The sequence below is a fragment of the Poecilia formosa genome, unplaced genomic scaffold, assembly GCF_000485575.1.
Source record: "Poecilia formosa unplaced genomic scaffold, Poecilia_formosa-5.1.2 Scaffold257, whole genome shotgun sequence".
Lineage (NCBI taxonomy): Eukaryota > Metazoa > Chordata > Actinopteri > Cyprinodontiformes > Poeciliidae > Poecilia > Poecilia formosa.
In genome coordinates this window covers 737,075-760,896 of record NW_006800196.1, presented here as the reverse complement: position 1 = coordinate 760,896, position 23,822 = coordinate 737,075, and the positions used below count along the sequence as shown (strand labels likewise).

The window sequence follows — 23,822 nt, the reverse complement described above, 5'->3', positions numbered from 1 at the left end:
TGCCGCTTATGGTTATCGTATCACTAAAATGATTGGAAAATATGGCCAGGAGGAATTATTTCAGTATAAACTGGACTGGCTTTCTGTTAGCCAGTATTTCTATTTGATTTCTAGAATCAAATGAACTGCAATTTTTTTTCTTTATTTAATGCCATCACCCAAAATCTTCAGCTACCTCAACATATTGTAATAATAACAATGCAATTAGTTTTTTTTTTAATTATTCTTTAACATCTTTATTGCAGGAAGTGAACATGGATATTAAGTGACTAGTTAAAACAAGGCAATAACTTTCATTTCATCTTTCACTGTACAACAGCAAAGACATATGCCAATTCTGTCTACTAAAATGTTAAATATAAAGTTACATGTCTCACGCAAACAAATACAAGTTCAGCTACACAAAACAAGGCCTAAAATATTATGAGATTGTATGAAGATGTTTCAGCAGCAGTTTATCACGTCCACTTTCAGAGGAGTCCTGCTTCTCCTCGTCTTGGTTCAGGTTCTAATCGTCATTCACGGCTGTAGAAAGAGACAAAATGAAGCACTAGTTAGCTCATTTACCAATTTATATAGAAGAAATTTATGCTGTTAGACATTTTTTTCTGTACGAACCGCATTGATAAAGCCTGTTGATTTTCAGCTTGTCAAGGTGACTGAGAGACGATGCCTGGCCCAGCTTAACGTTCCTGCCGTTCTTTGGGACGATGGTTGGATCTCCGGCCATTGAATAGGCGTACCTTAACATAGAAATATATAAATGCTGATGACATGCTGATAACACCACCAGGTAAGACACTTCTTACACGGGCTGTGCTTCAGGTGTGACAGGTGTTCAAAGTGACAGCGGAAGCCGTTGTCTTGAATTTGTGTGTGTGTTGCGGCTTTGGAAGCACTGTCTCTACCTGCAGTCCAACGCTTGTGCATCTACCCCAAATTCTGGAACGTGCTTAGCTTCTTTTCCACATTTATTCCACCCACTAAACCTTCCGTTAACATCTTCAAAATGTTTGCTGTAAGCTGTCATAGACTAGAACATTTTAGTGATAAGAAGCTTTGTTTTTGGTCTTATGTTGAATTTTTCTGAGAACTTGAATGTGTAATTATTCTATTTATTGCATGAGTTTCACATTTAGAATTTACTAAATTTAATAAATTACTCAAATAAAATATATTTTTAAGTTTTCTTATTTACAGATATTCACCTCAAGATTAGAATTAAATGCAGTTTTACACATAAAAAATACGACTTACATCCCAAAGTGCATAATCGAGCCAAAGTCATACGGCAGGTCCAGATTTTCTGTCTTAAACTTCTCAAAGTTTCTTAGCCGATCTGTCGGAGAAAAAAACGCATTACATTTTTTGATTTATTGTATTTGTTTGATGTGTGTATGTGTGTGTTAAAAGTGACCAGTATGTTTTGATGTTACCTCTCCAAATGTTCGGCCACATGATGGTGACATAGTTGTCCCGGTCAATGCGGGACTGCTCATGCACAAAGCCTAGGGAATGCATAAACTCATGGGAAATCACTCCCATATCCATGCAGCCTGGATTCTGGAGTGACAGGGTCTGTTTTCCTCCACGAGAGCCAAGGTAGGACCAACATCTTCATTTACAAATAAAAACGTAGAGAAACAACACTCTTTGATGTATATGTTTTGCAAAAAACATGAAATATTTTATTAAAATAATAGTATGTTGTAATATATGTATTTTTTTGGTCATAACTCACCCTGACTTTGGCTGGATGTCGATGTAGTCCTTTTGGTGAGTTCGAGGAACAAAACGGATGCAGGTACTGTCCTCTATGTTGTCCATTCCCTCCTTTATCAGCTTTGTCTCAATGTCAGCTGTTTATTTATTTAAAGGATGCACACAGGAGTAAGAAATATTACTAAAGAAGATTCTGTAAAAACATCCTACAGTGTTAGTGGGTTTACCAAACCCTTAACTTACTGTAATCAGGTGAGAGTGTGTAGGCAACGTAGACGTGTCCATCCACAGATTTGGACCAGAGGCAGCTCCGGGCGAAGCAGATCTTTGAGCGCCTTCCAGTGGACACAGCGATATCTCCCTCTCTGAGGGTGGTGGAACCATCAATGACATGGGAACCTGAAGTAGAAATGATTCAGGGCCAAATCAAAAGTAGTCAAAATTTCAAAATATGTTGCAAAATCTCTCAATTATTATAAAATACTCACCATGAAGCTCATTGGCTTTGATTATTTTATCCATTGCAGTGTCTTCTTTTTTTCCTTCAGGCTCTTGAAAGGAAGAGTTAGTCAGTATAGGTTCAGCCATTATTTCAGCTACATTCACAATAATCTTCTTTTGTTTTTTATATTATTATTTAAAAAATTACCCCTGAAACCAACAGGTACCCATTTGGGACTGAGTAAAAATTTCTGCAAGAAAAAAACAAAATACAAGAACTGAGCAGTAAGCAGATTTCTACATGCAAAACTCCCACTTTTACTTCCATTTCTCTGCATGTTTACCTGAGCGGTCGCAGCCGAGAGACAAGCTGAGAGCGCACACAGCAGGATAATCTGCTCCATCTTTTCCTGGCAGATCCTTCTTCAGTGTTGCCATTTGACCTGCACTAACACCCAGTTTTATAGGCCGGTGTCCGGAGATAATACCCATGATTATCCCAGGTAAATTGCTGGGCTGCTGTTATTTGTTTGTCAGTGAGTTTAATCCCCTAATTAGTTTGACTTTTTTTTCAAAAACAACATCTTCAACGGGAGCATAATGTGAGGTTCTACACTGTTTAATAACAGCTCGACTGCAATTTAAATTAAACGGTCTAATGTTTGGCACTGGATCGGTACAATTTTGGGATTTAGATGGTGTGTATGTTCACCAGGACTACTGTTTTCCATTTTACTGAAACTAAGCTTACTCATGGTTCACATGCTATGTTATGCTGCTGATTTCACATTCTAACATATTCTTATCCACACGCTCTAATGCCTCTGAAACCAAATCTTTCTGCAGTAATAAGTATGCTTTCATACAACCAGGGTTACTGTATATCCAGACTCCAATGCATACAAAATACAATTCCTGACTATAGTTTGGGTTCATGTGTATATTTGGAGATTAGGACAATGTTGTTGTATTTTGCTACTTTCACAAAATCACTTCATTTGTTGTAAAACCATTTAAAATTGTTCAGCATTTAATAAACTGTTGCTTTTTAATTCAGTGTCGCATTACTAAGCTTACGTATATTTTATTAGGATTGTGTGCAACAAATCAACACAAGTGGAGCGTAATTGCGAGATGTAATAATCAAAGAACGGTTTTCAATTTTTTTTGACAAATAAGACTTTGTAAAACCACCTACTGCTGCATTTAGAGCTGCAAATTATTTTCTCCCTTTCTTTGTTAATTCTTCTTTGTAAAATAACTTAATCTTGCTCATTAAAATATGTGAAAAGATACCATGCTTATTTTAATAAAATTCTGTTTAGGTTATTTACCCCATGCTCTCCTTGTCACAAACCTTTAATGTGACTTTTTTTTTTTGCCAATTACAGAGCGGACTTTTTATGTAGGTTTGTTGAATGACAAATAGTGAAAATTAGCATAATCTAAAGGATGGGGATCGCAAAGGCAACAAGAATTAGAACTCAAATTGCCACTTGAATTAGGTATTTAATTAGAAAATATTTGAGAATTATTTCAAATCAATCATTAAAATGTATTTTAGACAGTGGCTTAAATTTGATATGTGTTTAATAAATAAAGAAAATACTCTATTTAAGAGAAAATTGGTTAATTTTTCTTCTAGCTGACTTGCTGATGCATTTCTAAGTTTGAACCTAACTGCATTTCAGTAATTTCACTTTTGTTTTAGAAACTGATTAAATTTCTTTTTTGCTGTTTGTATGAGATGTTAAGTAATTTCTACATATTTATTTTTATGCTTGTTTTATGCAGTTTTGCAAATTCACATTTGCATTCTTATTTAGGCTGTACTGCCTGTGTGTCATTTACTTGCATTTTATTGCTTGGTGTATGCTGCTGTGAAGTCTGGATTTCCTCACTGTTGGATCAATAAAGTCTCAAGTCAAGTACTTTTTCTATTTCTATTTTTAAATGACTATTTTTGTTCAGCATTTATAGTTGTGGAACACCTTGCTGTCTCAATAATTTGAATAATAAGAGAGACCATTAAATTATGTCTAAATTGTCATAATAATGCAGTCACAACGAGGAAAGACGGTGATTTCAACAGCAGTTTAAAACAAAAATAATAGACAGATTGGAGAATTGGACACAGCTGTAACTAATTTTGGAAACAAAGAAAAATTTCCGCCCGAACAGGGACTTGAACCCTGGACCCTCAGATTAAAAGTCTGATGCTCTACCGACTGAGCTATCCGGGCTCTACAGTCCAGAGGCGGAAGCACCCTTTATAACGCAGAACCATACGTCACATGTTGACAGACGTTTTATTGTTGTACGGCGAAACACAACCTCGACAACAATGACAGCATTTCCTGACCGTACATTTTTCCAAGAGAAAAATACATCTGTAAGTTGACTTGCTGTAAAATTTAACGTTGATTAAGACGTTCAACACGAAAATTGTTTGAGAAAAAAAATACATACGCTTTTCTCTTGTAACAAATTAAGGACCTGGCGCGTGCTATCAGTGAAACCACTCAGAAACTGGAGGAGGCGCGGCAGGAAAGACTGCGTGTCGAGGAGGAAACCGCTCGCTGGTATTGACTTTGTGCACCGCATCATTCGCGTTTAAATGAATTTACTTAAAAGTATGCATACAGACAAGTACCTTGATGATGTCATTGCTAAAGGTTGCATGCCATAGGTCCATAAACGATACGTCAGCTTATCAGCCATATTGTTGGTGGCAAGTTAATATTAGAAAGTGATAAAACTATGGTTTGAATCGGCATCTTTCGTTTATATCCAACTAATTGTGGTTGTTTTTAAAATAGAAATATTTTTTATTGCATGGGACATAAGACAGAAAAAAATTATCTGAAACACAATGTACTTCAAATTCAGTTCAAATTCACAAATGCTTTACTGAAATTAAATGTTGTCGTAACTTGTGTTAATTAAAAATTCTCCAGAGTTATTGTGGTGATGGCTATGGACAAGAAACGTCAGTTCTGACTAAAGACACTTTTTTTCCTCCCCTAAGACAGTCTCATGAAGAGTATAGTTAGGGTCACAAAAAGACTGAACTCTCGCAGGGTGTCTAGGGATCTGGATGTAATCCGTAGACACAAAAATGAACTGGCATTTCTATGGTATCAGTATATTTTATTAGGGTTGTAATTTTTCTTTTTTCTTTTTTTTATAAATAGAAAAATTCAGTTTTTCCTGTGCTTCCCTCCTCCCCCACACATACTATCTTTTGCTTGCTCTTTGGCTGGCTGACTCTGTCACTGTCCTTATTACCTTATTAGATGTAACAAAATCTGCCTACTAAAGTGATTGCTGCATTACGAGGTGACCTTAAATTCTACATAAGTGGCAGAAGATCAGTAAAACACTTTTTTTTTTTTTTTTATTTTCAAAGGGTCTGCTGAACAGGCAAAGTAATGAAACACAGAAGGGTCCTGGTTTCATGGCTTCAAACATTTTAAGTCTTTGTGTGATTACACAGCTCTCACCTGGGTTTTGATCTCTTCTCATCTGCAGCAAAAAAGAAACTGAGCAGAGAATGAAGTTTATGATGGAAAATGGTGCAATAGGTAATGCATTGCACCAACTAGGCAAGCTCCTGTCAGAGGAAAAACATCTCTCAGAACATCTGGATCAACGGGCTGCCTCACACAGGTAACTAGACATGCTGTTTGCTGTAAGAAAAAACCCATAAGTAACAAACGGACACCATGTTTACTATATTTTCAGAAATAAAATTAGTATTTTGGAGGAGCAGCTCAAGAGTGCCTCAAGTAAGGTCCAAAGTCTTACTGCTGAAATCCTGGAGGTGGAAGAGCGCTTGGCAGAGCTCAAAGCTTGTGACAGTGCAGGTATTAGAAGGTTTCAGGCTGTTTATTTTCTGCATGTGGATATATCTAATAGAAAGTGTTGTCCTTTTCTTGTTTACAGGACAAGCTTCAAGTCCTGTGGCAACCAGAAAGTCAAAAAGAAAAACAAGAAAAAAGTAAATTGTTTCCAAGGAGAGTTATTTTCTTTTAATTGTACTCAGTAATTAGCTGTCTCTCTTTAAAAAAAAATAAAATAAAACCAATAAAGTCTTTATTTCCACCAAAGCTACTTCTTTATTCCACCTTTACATGATGTTAGTTGTTTGAACAGTGGGCTTTTCTGGAAATTGTTTTCTGAAATAAAACTCCAAATCCAGATTTAAAGTGTGACAAGGCCACAGAGTTCATGAAAGCATAGGGGATATATGGAGGTGTTGCACATTTTAAAAAAAATAATCTTTGACATTTAGAAATTGATATGTGTCCACTTATTGGTTCTAACAAGTTCATTCTAAAACTGATGTGCATGAAATTGTCTAGTTTTCCCCTCATGAAAAGCACATGACAAGGTGGAAAGTGTTTTCACAATTTGTGAATGTTAAATACAAACCTACCAGAGTTTTCACACATTTTCCATGACACATAAACTGAGTTGGGTGCACTTTATTTCCACTAATAATCCTTGTGATTTACAACTTGATAATTTTATTAAACCTGTGTAAAGTTTCACAGTTGACAGAGCAGAAACCAAAACTGAAGTCAAAGAAATTGTAGGCCACAGACCTCCAATAAGAGCTTTATGGTTGAGTGGCCAGGTGGGAGCCAGTCATTACCAAATGGCAGATGGTAGCGAAATACCACATAGTCATAGTGCCAGGAAAAACCTGGCACCACATCATTATAAAGTACTATTTTAGAATAAGTCTAATGTGACAAAAATGTATATGGGGATTATTTTTGAACATATCATAGCTAAATTAAATGCTAAAAAATCCTAACTGGAAAGCTGAAATATCAAAGTGCAATGCTACTTCAAAGGCTAGAGGTTGGTGCTTGCAAAGCAGCCAATCCAGGTCTGCCATTAATTTTCCTTGGCGCTGATTGGCTGTATCCCTAAAAGCTGTGATAAGGAAGTCATTGTACATTGGCTATTAATGCTTTCTTAGACAATAGCATTACATTATATCCAAGTCTCTTTCATAAGTGTTATTCTTATTATTCTTAGCTGTAAGAGGGCCCTGAAGCGTACTTCTGTTAAGACCTCATAAAATTTTGTACTGGTCCTGTTTGGACCTATATTCAGGAGGAAAACCGGTAGGTTTTGTTCCCTTCTGTCTAATTTTAAGTTCAGTCAGGTTTAAGTGTTTGGAGTAATAAATACCAAAGCAATACTGGTGTCACGTACTGGAAATCGCTTATATATGTAAAAAATTAATTGAAATTTAAATATTAACTTTTTTGGAAATATGATTATATGCTTAAAAATTCAATTGCTATTGATTTTCTGTGCTTTTGTACAGTGTTCTCTTATGTTTGTCAGCAACCTTTGCTCCGCAGATACCAGTACAACTGCCGGCGCACCGCATAATTGACACTCCTGAGCTTCCGTAGTCGGTTGGAGGAAGCACAACATTTTCTGACTGCCTTCCTTTTATGGTGAGTTACTATTTATTTTTAGGTCATTTTTTATTAATTACTTCTACAGGCGCTAAAGCTTTGTTTGAAGAGCTAAAACTAGTAAGAAGTCGTGTTTCATTTTGAAGAGAAAATAAACCATCTGTCATTTCTACACGTGTCGTTAGCAGGACACATTGTCAAATAATTGTAACGGCAGCTTAAAAAAAACACAATTAAAGATTAGTTTACACTTTGTTTTCGGATCGTAGAGTGTATGTTCTCATTACTCCATATATCAAGAATCGAATGGTTAACAGTAAGCTACCACTGTATCTGTGTACTGTATTTTTAAAAGACTAACCTGGTTTATATTGTTTTGTGTGCTTTTTCTTTATCAGAACAGAAAAAAATATATATAAACAATGACAACTTGTACCGACCTCCGCTCCATCTTCGACTTGTGCTCAAACGAAGAAGCTTTTAAGCTGAGGGAGGTAAACTCTGCCCTGAAGGAGACTGGATCATCCACAGACTGTAAGTATGAGCTGTACAAGTGAAGCTCTCCAAGTTAGAATACCAGCAAGGAGCTGATTTACAGTGTTATAATTCAAACAGTAAAACTAACATCAAATATTCATTCATTATTTCACAGAGTAATATATTTCAAGGGCAGACCTGTTAATTTTGATGACTATAGCTCAAAGTTAATGAAAAGCCTAAAATAAGTTGGTCAGAAAATTAGACCATTATGCTGGAGTTGCAAAAATACCGTTTAATTAAGAAATGTTATAGTCCTGACATCACAAGCAAAAAGAAAGCTGCTGACTTGACTGTTGCCTAGCAGACAGTAATTAACACCCTTCACAAGGAGGGTAAGTCACAATAGGTCAGCGCCAAAGAAGATGGTTGTAGTAAACACATTAAATAGAAAGTTGAGTAGAAGGAAAATGTTTACTTTTTGAGAGAATTGAGAGTAACAAGCCCTGGATTGTAACTTGCTTTTAGCCCACAAAAGCCCTCCTTTTGTGGGCTAAGGAGGAAAATGATTGGACTGTTGCTTTGTGGTCCAAAGTCCTCTTTTCAGATTTACAAAATTTTACATTTTGTTTAGAAATCAAGGTCCCAAAGTCTGGAGGAAACGTGGAGAGGCTCATAATCCAGCTTGCTTGAGAACCAGTGTAAAGTTTTCACAGTCAGTGATAATCTGGTGGTTCCAACTCACATAGCACTTTATGCTCAAACACTTCATAACGTTATAATGAAAAAGGAGAACTGCTCGTCTTTAGTTGCAGCGGATCATAAATCTGCAGATCTGGGATATTTTTTTATTATCACTTCTTCAGAATTTCAGAATTTTTTAAAATAATAGAATTCCAATGATATTCTATTTTATTGCTATACTCTGCATCTTGTGCATTACGACAGTGAGAATTTTCTTGTTTATTTAATTTCTAGTTCATGTCACTTTGCAGGTGTGAAAATTAGAGGTCCAGATGACGACTGGAAGAGAGACGTGTCAGACAAACTGGCCTGCTCAGCCTGCAAATGTTCCTTTGATAACAGAGAGGAACAGGTGACTCCATCTGGTTAAACACTCTATGAAACCAATGTGTGTGTGATTGAGGAACACCAGTTTATAGTGGGTTGTGTTTGTTTTGCAGAGGGAGCACTACAAGCTTGACTGGCATCGGTTTAATTTGAGACAAAAGATGGCAGGATCGCCTCCCATCACAGCAGAGGAGTTTGAGAAAAAAACCAGAGCCGGTGTGGAAACAATGGTGCTCTGATGGAAAGCTGTTGATGTAAATATTAGAAATCCTTTATGTCAAATGTCATTTTCACCCACTAGCTCTCAACAAGTTGCACTAGTTTACTAGTATCGCTGAAAAAGCTTCAAGTACCGTAGTCAACACTGCTAGTGGACTAGTTAACAGTGACATGAAACGTTTTTGCAACCTTACAGATTTGTTCTGTTATTTCTTTTGATAATGAAATTAAATCCAAAAATGCTTAAAATTATGAATTTATTTACAAAGAAAAAAAGCAGTCCAATCAAATCTGGTTTTATACGCAAGAGCAACTGTCTAGCTAGAGCAGAAAAAAAACATGGTTAATATAAAGGATGTCTAATATTTACACAGTCAGCTTCCCAAAATGTGAAGATTTTTAGAAGGAAAAAGGAAATACAATTGTTTCTTTGACTTGGCAGGAGACCTGTCGAGTATCTCAGGGTCTGAGTCCGACTCTGATGAGGAGGACACGGACAGTGACGGCAGAGGAACAGACAACGAGAGTTCGGCTGAGCCTAGTGCAACAACTGGCCGGCTCCACAGTAAGGTGGTGTTTCAGAACTCGGCAGGAGAATATCTGTCCATCTATCGCTGTGCGCTTATGGGAAAGGTGAGGCTCAGCAGGTACGCCTCATGTTGGGATTCCTCTTCACTACTTCTGCTTATTTATTCCAGTTGCATATTTCAGGCAGATTCTGATGAGCACGACATAGTTCCCTCTCTGAAGACTGTGAATCAGAAAACTGTCTGGGTCATATTAATGACGGGCGGCGGACATTTTGCTGGAGCCGTCTTCGAAGGGTTTGTTCATCTTTCAGATCACTGTAATTAAAATAGACGGCTAAACTGTCCACTGTCGTCAAATTATCGCGACGCATTTGTGTTTTAGAAAACAAGTTCTCCATCACAAGACTTTCCATCGATACACGGTTCGAGCAAAGAGAGGCACTGCCCAAGGACTGCGAGATTCCCAGAACCGCAGCCACACGGCGAAATCTGCAGGAGCGACTCTGAGGAGATACAACGAGGCAGCGCTTGTTAAGGCAAGATTACAGAGCATTCTTCTGCCTCATTTTTTTGCCTTTAGAGTAACAAAGTAAAGTTATTAATCTAATGGCTCTTAACCATCACAATAACAAGCCATGTGCAGTTTTTTATTTTACCTTTTAGCTCAAATTTAGATAATTCTCTATCATTGAGTTTGTATTAAAATCTTCCCCATTCAAATATCACCAAATCTTAGGTATTTACTGTTTTTTGTTCAGATATGTTTGTTTTGCAGGGGGAACATATCTTGACATTTTTAATCTAGAGTTAATTTATTTTTTGTGAAATGGTGTTAAAATAACTCAAAACTTGAATCTGGACATTATCCAGGCTACAACTTTTGAAGCAGCTGTTGTCCATGTTGCTTTTGCATGTTTTTCTACCTCGCTTTTTCCCCTCCACCTAACTTTGCTTTAAAATACTTTGATGCAACACTCTGTAAACAGCCTGCTTCTTTAGCAATGACATTATGTGGCTTTTTCTTCTCGTTGAAATTGTTGGTGACTGTCTGCTGAATGTTCTGTTCAATCAGCAGCCTTCCCTATAATTCTGAAGGCATTTCTTTGTTTAAAAATCCTTTTTTTATTGGCCATATATGATATTTAGATTTTCAGAAACTTATAAGATATAGTCCATAATAATCAAAGTAACCTTTGAACTGTATTGCCCTGTTTGTAATGGATCTAAGTGAGTTTCAGTTTTTAACAGAGATTATCCAGACCTTCCCTAACTCCCTGCAGGACATTCAGGATCTTCTGCTAACCTGGACTGAGCACTTGAACAGCGCCTCTGCCGTGTTTGTTCGAGCTCCCAGCTACAACAAGACCATCTTCTTTGGAGGCCGCGGGGGTCCCCTCCAAAAAAATGACCCCCGGATCCGCTCACTTCCCATCGCCACGCGTAGGGCGACGTTTCGGGAAGTGCAGCGGGTGCACGAGGTCCTCTCTACTGTCCAGGTGTATGGTGTGTTTAAATACATACTTAGAGCAGTAGCATGTTGTCTATTTCTGTAAATCCAGGGGGTAATTATTGAATAATCCTAACTATGACTGTGCAGGGAAAGACGCGGACATGTCTGCTGTTTTTAGTCCGTCTAAGACTGCATGGAAGAAGAAGCCCAAAGCTGCAGCACAGAAAATCACGGGTGAAGAGAAAGGTACGTTTTACTCCTGAACGCGTCTGTGGGGGAACTGTGTTGGTATGCTGAGCAATAATATTTAATTTGTTTAACACAGATGTATTGCTGGCACCAGGGGAAGAAAATAATGAAAGCTCAGATGAAGAGGGAGAGGAAATCCAGCTGGAGATGGTGGAGCTCACGATAGGAACTCTGGATCTCAGAGAGCATGAAATGCATCCCTCCAGGCGGAGGAAGAGGAGGAGGAAAAAGAAGGAGCAAGGCAAACTTCATAATCAAGGTTGGTCTAGTTCAGTCTAAATACCAGACAAACATTCATAACATGGCCGACATAAACCCCCATATTCAACTGAAACAGGAAGCACAAATGCTGGAGCAAGTGAGCTAGAAGACGTGGTGCCTGAGGTTACACCTGCAGAAGAAGAGGAGGAGGAGGAGGAGGAGACGCCAACGCCTCACCAGGAACAATCTGTAAAAACAAGAAAGAAGAAACCACAGGGGCAAAAACAACTAGATGGTGAGCACAGATGCCTAAATGTGTCTGTTATAGCATAATTTCTTCAGCACTGCAGTGCTCTGAAGTGGTCGTTAAATCTGTTATTTTATCTCTCTAGAAGCCGTTGATGAGTCAGTTGATTACGGCCTCAGGGATGCTCTGTTTACTGCATGCAAAGTTGGAGATGTAGGCGCTCTCTGCAGTCTCCTTCAGCTACCTCAGGAAACGATGGACCTTCCTGAAGAGATGGAGGAAAATATCTCTACAGCCCCTTCAAGCCTCCTGAATAAACCCATCGACTCATCAGGGTTTTCTCTGCTGCATGTCGCTGCAGCAGCTGCACAGAAGGCCGTCGTCAGGCTGCTCCTACATGCAGGAGCAGATCCTGCATGCAGGTATCAGCCACTCTGTAGTCCCATGCAGTACTCTAAGAAGAGAAAATCACTTATTTTTATTTCCACAATGAAGGAAAAACAAATTATCAATGAGTTAGACAAACCTCAAGTCTTGACAAAATTAAAAAAATGATCAATTAAGTAGAAATCAGAGCAAAAAGCCGTCAACTTTTTCTAGAAATTCAGATTTTTGTCTTTTAAATAATGGAATAAAATTGAAAGTTTGAAAACTCAAACTCTTTTCCTGGTGTATTAATCCAAAATCTCCAAATTTGAAACATTTCAGGCTTTTCAAGTCTCCATGGGAAGTCTGATAAAATATATTGAAGTTTGTGGTTGTAGCCCATTCACTAACTTTGCAATATCTCTTCACAGGGATAACAAAGGCCAGACGCCGTATACCGTCGCCCCCGACAAAGACACCAGGAACGTCTTTCGTAAATACATGGGTGAGAACCCTGATAAGTATGACTACAGCAAGGCACAGGTGAGAATAAACTGCCTGACTGTGAATTTCATCAAATTGAAGCAGTGAAGCTTATGACTTTCCCGCTGTGCAACTCCAGGTCCCTGGGCCTCTAACGGCAGAGATTGAATCCAAAAAGGTGGAGAAGAAAAAGGCCCAAAGAGCTCAGCGAAGGCAGCGGGAGAAAGAGCAGAAGGAGGAAAAGAGGAAACAAGAGTTGGAGGCAGAGGAGAAGAAAAGGTTTGCATCTCTGACAGATCGGGAAAAGGTGAGAAAACACGCCGTTAAGCTGGGGTCTCAGAAAAGGCACTGTGGATGTGTCATTGTTTTGCTCTTTGATCATAGAGAGCGCTGGCAGCAGAGAAAAGGTTGGCAGAACAAGCGGTTGCATCAGGGGTCAGCCTCTCTAATGTCCAGTGAGTCCCCCAAAGATGAAGATTTCCAGGTTTTGATGGGCGTATACTCAGAGTTCTCTGATATTTGGTGACGTTTTCTTCTCTTCAACAGGAGGTGCTGGTCATGTGGAGAATCTTTGCTCGGGAAAATTCCTTTTAACTACCTGGAGTATTCATTCTGCACCCCACGATGCGTTCAAGCTCATCGGAAAGCAAATGCTCCTCCAAACAAGTCCATTGTGGAAAAATGAATCTAGGCGTTTGGAAGTTAAAAGTAAAAGGCTTCTCAAGTTTCTTTTTCTCCTTTTTATTTTTGGTAAAAATGCAAATTTAGATTTTTGTAAAATTATTCAAGATAATTTAATAAACACACTTTAAAAAAATCTAATTATTATACAAGGTATTTACATAATGTGCTGCTAAGAAACTATGGAGGATGAAAACAAGCTAATTGACTAAATATTATGACCAAAGTTACAGAACCAGACAGGGGAGCGAATGCAGAATTGGCAGCAGTAAAGCAAGAATTATTTGCTCATGTTATTAGTCAGGATTTCCCAGCAGTGGCGTTGAGCTGAGGCCGGTCCATAAAAACAATCCGCAGGTGTGCTGGGGCTCCCTCCAGCTCCAGTAACGTGATGTTGTTGGGCAGACTGGTGCTGAGCAGGGGCCCGGGGACGTACAGAGTCTGCTGGGGGCCCCTGCCTGGCCAGTATCGTCCCAAATTCACCCCATTAATCCAAACCTGGCCCTGATTAGAAACAAACACTTCGCTTATTATTCTCACAAAAACAGCCTATAAAAACACTTATTACTCCCTCCACGGTTATTGGAAGCCCTGGTAGAGATGCGTAAAAAGCCTTAAATAAATGCATTATTTTAATGCAGTAGCATTACCTCAAACTGAAAAAAATAAAATAAAATCCAACCAAGATCTGACTGTATTTAGTAGAGAAATAATCTTATGTTAAGAAATACTTTATTTTTCCAAAAATCCCTGTGCCCCAGTTTTTTTGTTTGTATATTTGATGTTTTGTTCAGCTGTGTTTTGTGAAAAGGATGGCTATGGATGAAGGTTTGTGTTTGGTAAATCCCATTCTGGTGGCCACAGGTTTTAGGTGGTTATTGCACTAAATGGCCCAAAGATGACCCATGTTCAGTTTTCCTTTATTTAAAATGTTGTGGTATACAAGCATTTTTATTGAGTGAGCTAAAAAGTAGTGCAGTGGCAACATAATCGGCACCAAAGGGAAATCTCAAAATTTTCAGCGACGAGGCTATTTTAAGGCTTTATACACATCTGTACCAGGAGCCAATATGTGTGTGGGAATAAAATGATGAATTACCTTTGTCCATTCAATGAGCTTGAGAAAAGTGTCCCATGCTAGCCCGTTAGGTTGCAAGGTCCCCGTGTAAAAGGTGGGTCCAGCTGAAGGTTCTCTTCGTGGGGACGTGACGGACTTCCCACTGTTTGAATGAGGCCATCCTCTTGAAATGGCTCCATCAATGTCCAACGGGTAGATCTTCCAGTCTGTCAGTACATCTTTACCTAAGATCAAGTTGCTCACCAGGCCCTAAAACATAGAAATACTGTCGGCAAGAGATCCATAGTTTCTGTGTGTACAGTTTGACTGACGTTGGTCATATTTAATGTTGCCTTGCCTTATAATCGTTGATCTTGCTGCCAAAGTTAACTCTGCCCATGTTTTCAACTAGAATATCCAATGTGTCCCCCTGTTTTCCTGTAACGTTCATCACGAGTACAGTATCTCTCTGCAACAATCCCTGGAAAACCTGTTTGAACACATTCACATTAGCTTCCAAAAGGACAACACTATACTTAGATTTATAATGTTAATCTGTATTTTCCCCACTGACCTGGAAACCTGGAGGGTTAGACAAACAAAAGTTCACAGAAAGCTCTTACCCCATTGACTGACACATAAGCGCGGTCATGAACCCCATTCAGCGGCGATATAAGTGGCGTGGGCTCTGTGAGGTCGTGGGGCAGCGTGGTCCGGTACAGCATGTACCCATAGTACTGGACACAATGGACATGACAGGTTGCAGACACAACAGTCTAGAAGTTTTCTCTATTTAAAGAGGTCTACTGTCTCTATGCTGCTAGCCTTTTCTCTGTTGTTGACTTCAGGGCAGCACCGTACCTGTTTCATCTCTTCAAACGTCAGAGGATACTTGGATTGGACCGGCCCAAGAGGAGAAATTGTATCTAGCAAACTGCTAATGTTTCCAATCTGTAAAAATAGATCATAATGAGTCACTCAAACAGTTTAAAATGTGTTTTGGCCAAAATCTTGATTAAATTTTACTACCTTTTCCAGCGTGACAAAGCCATAGGCAAACTTAGGAGTTGCTGGCGGCATGGGACCGGCAGGGATGTCTCTAAACTAATGACAATGGTTTGTTACTTTCTCCGAAACAATCGGGACATCTCAACAAATCAGAATATCACTCAAAAGCTGGTTTATTCAAGTAATTCAGTTCAAAAACTAATACTCGCACAGTGCTAAACAGTAAGAGTTTATTCCTACTCATTTCGATGATGATGGCTTAAAGCGAAAATTCAGCTTTTATTAGAAAATTACACAAATTATGTAATCATGGAAAAGCTGCTAACTTTACATTTTTACAGCACACAGTTATTGACAACCTCTACTAGGAGGGTGAGTCTCAAAAGATCGTTGCTAAGGACACGTTCTATACACACAGCAATATAATTATGGAAAAGTTGAATCATCAATGGAAAAGTTGTGTGGAAGGAAAAAAAAACAAATGATGAGAAAGAGGCTTGTGAAGCACAGCCCGTTAAATAGTGATGCAGTATTTCATGCAAAAGGACTCTATGCTCATGTACTCAGGAGTACATGAGCGTACTTTACCAAGACGCTGTATTAAAAATAATGTTTTATTGGCATAATGTAACATTCAAAATGCTGACAGTGAATGTTGGGTTTTTATTAACTGTAAGTTACCATCAGGGTCAGTTACCGATTGAAATGTATTAGTTAGTGTGCAACTAACTAAATAAGAGTTTCACATTTTGAGATAAAGTAAATAAACTCTTTGATTATCTAATTTATTGAGAATTACTTGCAACTTGTTTGGTTATTCCATCACTGTTACCTGCTTTATGACATCTCTGATGGCCAACAGCTTCTCTGTGGGGTCTCCTGCCTCAGTCAGCGGGGCGTCGTAATCATAGCTCGTCACCACAGAGCGAAACCTGCTGTCATGATCAGCACCTTTACAAGAGGAGTGAGCCTTTGTAGGAGATAGCCACACTAATGTTAAAAACTATGAAAATAAAGGCATTTACCATTCCAGTAGCCAAAGTTAGTCCCGCCTTCAAACATGTACCTGAAAAGAAAGAGGGGTAGAGAACATGAGTTCTGAGAAAGATATTAGTAAAAACTCTGAGGTTCTGTCGCCATCTTCGTACCAATCTTGACTCAGGTTGACTCAAGATGAGCAGCATTCAGACATTAAAAACTTCCTCAAGGGACATAAGAATTGTTCAAGGAATCAATTTTACTCAGCTTCTTTGCATTTCAGTAGACTTTAAAAAAATGCTCAGGAGTATTTTAGTATCCAATTTTAGTATTGAATAGTAAATGATCAATTTGGGGATTAAGCAACCTTTAAGTCTGTGACTTACTTTCAAATACCATTGATCTACTTTTTAGGTCTAAAATATTTATCCTCCACTGGTCACCTTCAAGGTACAAAGACTGGATAGAAAATAAGTAAGAAAGTAACAAAATACAAATGTTTTTATACCCTCAGAAAGCCTGGGGAAGTGTTGATTAATGACACTTAGATAACAAGAAAGTTTTAGTAGTTGGAAGCAAAGGAGATAGTCACTGGGAATATCCATCCATCCATCCATTTTCTTTACACCCTTGTCCCTTAGTGGGGTCGGGAGGGATGCTGGACAGGTCGCCAGTCTGTCTCAGGGCAACACAGAGACACACAACCATGCACACACACTCATACCTAGGGGCAATTTGGAGAGGCCAATTGTCTAACAATACTTCATCACATCCAGATATGTGCCTCTAGCTCAGGGGTGGGCAACTCCAGGCCTCGAGGGCCGGTCTGCAACTTTTAGATGTGTTTCTACTTCAACACACCTGAGTCAAATAATGAGGTCGTTAGCAGGACTCTGGAGAACTTGACTGAACTGAGGAGGTAATTCAGCTATTGGATCCAGGTGTGTTCTACCAGGGAGACATCTAAGAGCTACAGGACACCGGCCCTCGAGGACCAGGATTGCCCACCCCTCCTCTAGCTGAAAATGAGCTTTTCTCATTATTTTCTAAAACTCTATGCCCTGAAGTATGTAAATCAAGTACCTAAAAGTACATAATTGGCCTGGGCTCTCTACTAGAAGACACATATAATCACTTTCAATGCCTTGGTCTGCTGACTAATCAAATATGTGTAGAGAGAAGGAAAGCTGAAAGCCTGGGAGTTCAAGGAGACATACATGTTGACGCTGGCTCCCATGGTTAGCATTTCTTCAAGCACTCTGCTGACCTTCTGAGCTCCAACCATGGCATGCTGATCTCCCCAGTGGTCCAACCAGCCTGTGTAGAACTCTGAGTTCACCTGCAAGACATCTAAACAGGTTACAGCCATAAAACATCACCAGGTCCGAAGATGATGATGGACGGACTGGTGTGCAACAAACCAGGGGTCCTTGAGGCTCGAATCTTCTCTGGCGCTTGAAGGCAACAGTTATGTTGGTGTCTGAGGGAAATCAGGTAAACAACGAATGATCTGCATGAAGCTGCGACTTCCGTTCCACAGTCACATACCACCAACCTGTGCCAAAGTCCACCGTGGCATACAAGCCATCCAATGACCCACATGTCATCTCCTTGTCTGTGTTTCCATCAGTGGTGAAGAGAACGACGTCCTCGCCCAGAAAGAAGCGGAACAGCGTCCGCAGGTGACGCATGTAGTTGTAGTCACAGGCGAAGTAGCTTCCATATTCGTTCTCAACCTGCCATTAAAGTTGATTCATTATTACATGCAATCACGTGCTAGAGATTACCGGTATTTACCCGAGTCATTTTACCTGGACAGTGATGATGTTGCCGCCGTTGATGTAGAGCCAAGGTTTAATTTTGGGGAGGAGGACAGCAAGCCAACTGCTGACTGCCTCCAAGTAATCTAGTACAGAAGAAAGCATATTAATTGTGCATAAATATATTCGTGAAAACACAATATTGGTATATTGGTGTCTGATTACCTGTGTCTGCTGAGCGAAGTATGATGTTTGGTTTCTGAAGAAGCCATGCTGGTAATCCACCCTGGAACACAGGTTTAGTAAAGACATTTAGTTCTTGGAAAATTATTTGTGGATCTCAGATCAGATCACAGTCGGGGATCTGTTGTAAACCCTTTTCTCTTTATTCTCCATATCCTGAATGTGGTCTCGTTTTTAAGAAACACGGTACACATTTTCATATATGTACTGATAACATGTAGATCTACAAAATCTAATTCCATTCTCCCATCTTGCTCACACATGTGGTGTCTATGTGAAAATAAATCAAGGTGATCTGGTAACACATTTGTTTTGGATGAGCCTGTTAGCTATTCTCTAACCCGTCTTCCCAAGAACTTAGATGTCTGTTTTTGATAGCACATTATAATTTGAAAAGCAGATCAGTCCACATTGCATACTTCCATGTTGCAGTTAATGCTTCTATTCTTATAAATCCTTTGACTGCTTCTCTGATTGGCTGCTGATAAACTTTCCTCTTTGGTTTTCAACTTCTGCATAGATTTCACCTGATACAACTCTTTTGATCTCTTTTATTTTTTTATGTTATGTTGACTTTCCACCCTTACTTACTGTTATTACCAATTTTAAATGTAATATTTTTTTTCAGTCTCTAATCCTGAGTGCAATAGAGAATCTGTGATATTATGGACAATTTTTACTGAGTTTTTTTTTTTTCTTTTTGTGAAAAAATAAATACTCCCAAATTAAAGATTGGATTTCTCAAAAGTTAATGCAAAATTTCTCTGAATGTAATGGAATGATAACACCAGGACATAGATTTATGGCTATTTGTCTGGTAAACATCTTTGAGATTACAGTTGTTATAAATTGGTACATCTTAAATGTATCTAAATTGACTGGATGTACAAAATAGATTAAAATAGCAGTCTGTCACTGTCATAAAGTTTAAAACTTTGTACATTTGTGGGGGTTTTTTTTACGATAATGACATCTTCTATTATCCAGGCACATGTCACACTGTACTGTGACACATGTTGCAGGTTATTTTTGTTGTCCCTTTTGTGTTCTTTTTCCCTTTTTCTTAACAGGCTCTTGGAGTGAAAGACATACATTTACAGTTTTGATATGGTTTGTTGGTTGAAACAATAACTTGACAGAAGGATTGTCTTGTTTTTCTTTGACATTGTCACTTTCACAATGCTGCTTTAAATGTTTGTTACACTGTATTATTTGTATAATTTAGGTCTTGTTGTGCAATTGAGTTGCTCCCTTTTTAGCCTGTGATGTCAAAAACTAAATATAGTACATTACCAAAGTTACTTAAATTACCATTTCCCATTCTGCACAGATGTACGGTCCTGGACGCAGGATGACCAGGAGGCCTGTCTGGTTGGCCAGATTCAGAAAATGCTCCAAATCTCTGTCTCCTGTGAAGTTGTGGACTCCCTGAACTGGTTCATGGAAGTTCCAGGGAACATATCTGAGAACACAAGTTTATAAGATATATATATATATATATATATATATATATATATAGTGTTTTGCAGGAGTACTCATGTCCCCAGGACTTTTAAACTCTTGTTAAAGCAACAAATCTTCATGTATTTTATTGGGATCCTATGTGACAGACCAACAAAACAGTGTATAACCATGGAAGTAAGGTGTGTGTGTATATATATATATCTTTTTCCTCTTACAATCAAAAATATGTATAGTGTAGTCTTAGTTGCCTTTCTTTACTCTGATACATCTAATTAAAGTTTAAATAATAAATAATTGCCTTATTTGTGCCATGTGCAAATCTCACCTTTAAGGACACATGGCGGCAAAAGAAGTAATAAAAAGAATTGTTTGCAGTTTTGTAAGGAACTGAATACATCACAATGTAGTTCACTGTAGAACCATCCCTACAGTGAAGCACGGTGATGGCATTATGATGCTGTGGAGAGGATTTTCTTTATTTTAATACAAAAACGAAAACACCATGTATCCTTTTCATTTCATCACAATTATGCCCCGTTTATGTTGGTCTGTCAATATTCCAATAAGATATATTGACGTTAGTGGCTGGAACTGGACAAAATATGGAAAAGATCAACGAGTATGCAAAGCAATCTGTGTTTATAGCATTAAGTTGGATGTGTTCTGCTCACACTTGGACGGCATTGAGTCCAGTCATGTACATCTTCACCAGGCGGTCCTTCCAGTAATACTGTGGGATTCTGGAGTAGTGGATGCTACCTGAGATGTACTGAAAAGGCTTTCCATCTTTCAGGAAGCAGTGGTTCTTGTAGTCTATAGAAAAGGATCTCGTTCCAGTGACCTGCGAGAAGAACCAATGGCATGCAAAGTGATGGGAACTTCTGCATACAGACACATCTGGTTGTCATTTTCATAATTTAAACAAGGAAGCAGAAAGACGTTGATCACTGCTGTTCAATCTCTACTAGTAGGCAAAAACACGATTGCAGTCAAAGAGCATAACACGAAGTTTATCTGAACTGTTCTAGAAAAAAAACACCCAGAGGAATGTAAGAAGGTATGTTAGTTTCCTTCTTACCAAACTTCCAGAAAGAGTTGAAAGCGCCATGCACACTGCAAAGAGGAAAGAAGCAGCAGCCATGTCCGCTGCCTCCTTGGATCAGCTTTACCTAAAACACAAACATCACTCCATTTATCACTCTCTTTTCACAAAATCGATGTTCTGCGTTTCTCCTGCACGAATGCTTAATGAGAAAGCAACATTTCAGTCAATATTCAGCCCAACCAGTCCGCTTCACAACCAGTGTCATGTGATGTTTATCTTCTCTCGCAGCAAGGTCCTAGAGCCCGTTGTTTAGCCCCAATTAAACCACGTAATTGTGAAGTGGGTGGATCGAAATGCACGGCTTTTTTTTTTTTTTACACTTTTCTATTTAGTCAATATTTTGTGGGGTAATTTTTCACTGTATTTTAGGTTTTGTCTCTATCAGCTTTGCACATGTCATTAGCAACTGGCTGCGTCTCTGATGTGCTGTAATTCATTCAAAGTTGGGTAGTCAGACCGGCAAAAACATATGTGTGAATTTGGGTATTTTAAATGATAAACTAAGAATAAGTAACATTTCCCAATCTATTCAAAAATAAATAGGATGATACAGTAAATCTACTCCCACACCTCTATTTTTTTATTATAAAAAATTAATTACTCAAGTAAATGTTACAGAGTAAATGTAGTTAACCCACCTCTGCCCCTTTGATAACCATATTTTGGTAGGTCTGATGTTGTGACATGCTCTTTCCATCTTTAGAAGATTGATTTAACCATGAAATGTTAAACACTCGCTCAAGTTATTGTTTTTAATTCTATTAGAATAACCCTATTATAAATTATTATTAATCCTGTTGTCCACGACCTGTCCGGTGCATTTATTGGTCTAATGTTGTTTGCTTACAAACCTTAGGGGCCTTCACAGAGCAGCTGCATTTATTAAATTAAATCAAACATAAGAATCTTCGTACTAATTAGGTGACTTCTGTAGAATTGGTTCTATTTTCTATATTTTATTTAGGGGTATCAGAGTGAAGGATACTGACATAAAAAAAGGTCACCAGATATTTGAGACTTTTATTAGTAAAAAATTATTAAACTGTCTTTTCCTTCTCCTTCAACTAAAACCCTAAAAATATAAGGGAATGTGTTGTTCTACCTTAAACAGACGTTTAAAGCTAAATGAGTTAGATGTGTGGATGAACAGAACCCTCAGTCGGTGTATGACTGCTCTCCCACCCTGCTGTCATGCTATGCAGTATGTAGGTTGTGGACAATTGCCTTTATGTTCAGCATGGCAACATGACAAAGCAGCCAGTTCAGGAACAGCTTGCTTTATTTTAGCTTCAGGGGCTGTTTTTGTTTCTTCCTGAATGTCCTTTTAAGGGTTTTTGAATGACTGTCACTTAGCAAAAGATTTATTTTTTTCAGCTTTTGTGTTCATTAATATATGTAAATGTGCATAAGACAGCATACAATGCTGTGGTGATATTTAATGAAGTGCCACCAACCAGATTTATTAGGAGCCATCTTGACGCTCTTTGGATAACACTAGATGGCGCCTTAATACCTTAAGATGGCAATCTGGATGCTCCAAAGTGCCTTATTTTAACCACCATTGGTTGTGTTTGCGCTTTTCTCTTTTTATCCATATTTTTTTTTTTCATTCAAATATGGTGTTTGATCTGAATAAAATAAATCCAACTTGCTTTTCAGACTCATGATCTCACCATTGTGGTTCCAAAGAGTGGCGGTAAATTGGCCACTGTGCTAATGTGCAACAAGAACACTTGTTTATCTCAGTGTGACCTGTAATAACAAGGCAGTAATGGCTGCATCACACAAATTCATTGTATTTATACAGACAATAATAGAGGCTTTTACTCGTTCTGTGGCAGTTTCGTCATCATCATCATCGTCACCATTTTTCTCAGTAACATTTTTAAAGTCAACTCATTTCCTGTCTCTTCATTCATTACTTTCAGTACTGAAAGAATTCAATTGGTGTGCCCTCTAATGGCTAACGACGAGATCTAGAGTGCAGATAGGACAAATGTTCTGGCTTTGTGGCTCATTAGCCCTCTGTTAGAAGCAGCTTATTGTCCTGTGAATGAGAGGGCCAAAGCATGACGCTCTGTAATCTAGTTATTAGCGAGATGGTGCTTGCTGAGAGCTTATGTCTGCATTTGAAGAAGCCCTGATGGATGCTCAAACCACAAAAACACTGAAGATCCTAATGCACTGAGAGCGTTTATCACTTACTGAACCACTGGGGAAGAAGTAGAAGTGGAATGGCTAATAGAGTTGATTAAAAACAAAAAATATATATATTTTCCCAATGTAAACATTGCAGTCCAGTTTTTTACTGCTACTGCTAGGAGAAGCATAAAAACACTGACCCGAGGGCTGGGCGTCACCTCCATGAAGTCATTTCCCCAGAGTCTATAATTAGATTGTGCCACCACCCCCAAAGTGAGGCCCTCTTTGTTGTCTCTGCTGGAAGCAGGTGTATTCACAAACGTTCAGCCCCCACCTCCCATATGTACAGTCCAACTCATTGGGGACAGCTGGTGTTAGAGGAGACCACCACTTTTGTATGGAAATACCACTTTACATATGTCATAATAACAACCAGTGAGGTCTCCTCATATATATAAAAAAGGAATATTGTTGTAGTCTAAATTTT

General features: G+C 38.6%; 3 protein-coding genes and 1 non-coding gene across 6 annotated transcripts; 1 reads left to right on the top strand and 3 right to left on the bottom strand.

The window, feature by feature from the left end:
- Positions 1-215: 215 nt before the first annotated feature.
- On the bottom strand, positions 216-8,131 carry hce2l2 (high choriolytic enzyme 2-like 2). 2 transcript variants are annotated; one of them, XM_016680834.1, is made up of 9 exons: positions 2,508-3,877; positions 2,372-2,414; positions 2,211-2,273; positions 1,966-2,121; positions 1,742-1,859; positions 1,437-1,615; positions 1,258-1,339; positions 619-743; positions 216-525 (listed from the first exon to the last, which is right to left on the bottom strand). In XM_016680834.1, the coding sequence occupies exons 1-9, from the start codon at positions 2,565-2,567 to the stop codon at positions 509-511; spliced, it is 843 nt and encodes a 280-aa protein (XP_016536320.1). In that variant the 5' UTR covers positions 2,568-3,877; the 3' UTR covers positions 216-508. The 2 variants fall into 2 exon arrangements, with proteins under 2 accessions (XP_016536320.1, XP_016536321.1); XM_016680835.1 differs by lacking the exons at positions 2,372-2,414; positions 2,508-3,877 and adding an exon at positions 8,045-8,131.
- Positions 4,334-4,406, bottom strand: trnak-uuu (transfer RNA lysine (anticodon UUU)). The gene has a single exon. It is a non-coding gene; the product is annotated as a tRNA-Lys (tRNA).
- On the top strand, positions 7,549-13,628 carry ankzf1 (ankyrin repeat and zinc finger peptidyl tRNA hydrolase 1). 2 transcript variants are annotated; one of them, XM_016680832.1, is made up of 16 exons: positions 7,549-7,643; positions 8,003-8,138; positions 9,077-9,177; positions 9,266-9,368; positions 9,814-10,004; positions 10,083-10,195; positions 10,284-10,437; positions 11,182-11,404; positions 11,499-11,597; positions 11,677-11,859; positions 11,938-12,096; positions 12,194-12,470; positions 12,846-12,957; positions 13,037-13,204; positions 13,282-13,352; positions 13,444-13,628. In XM_016680832.1, exons 2-16 carry the CDS (start codon positions 8,027-8,029, stop codon positions 13,580-13,582), a joined length of 2,205 nt encoding a protein of 734 aa, XP_016536318.1. In that variant the 5' UTR covers positions 7,549-7,643; positions 8,003-8,026; the 3' UTR covers positions 13,583-13,628. The 2 variants fall into 2 exon arrangements, with proteins under 2 accessions (XP_016536318.1, XP_016536319.1); XM_016680833.1 differs by having other exon boundaries at positions 7,564-7,643; positions 8,008-8,138.
- A 213-nt stretch (positions 13,629-13,841) lies between these two features.
- On the bottom strand, positions 13,842-21,421 carry glb1l (galactosidase, beta 1-like). Its single transcript, XM_007570286.2, has 16 exons — positions 21,167-21,421; positions 20,760-20,929; positions 19,936-20,086; positions 18,607-18,667; positions 18,433-18,527; positions 18,177-18,357; positions 18,043-18,101; positions 17,839-17,960; positions 16,669-16,709; positions 16,476-16,594; positions 15,665-15,739; positions 15,497-15,586; positions 15,259-15,372; positions 14,994-15,125; positions 14,678-14,905; positions 13,842-14,082 (listed from the first exon to the last, which is right to left on the bottom strand). Exons 1-16 carry the CDS (start codon positions 21,227-21,229, stop codon positions 13,879-13,881), a joined length of 1,905 nt encoding a protein of 634 aa, XP_007570348.1. The 5' UTR covers positions 21,230-21,421; the 3' UTR covers positions 13,842-13,878.
- Between the last annotated feature and the right edge of the window lie 2,401 nt (positions 21,422-23,822).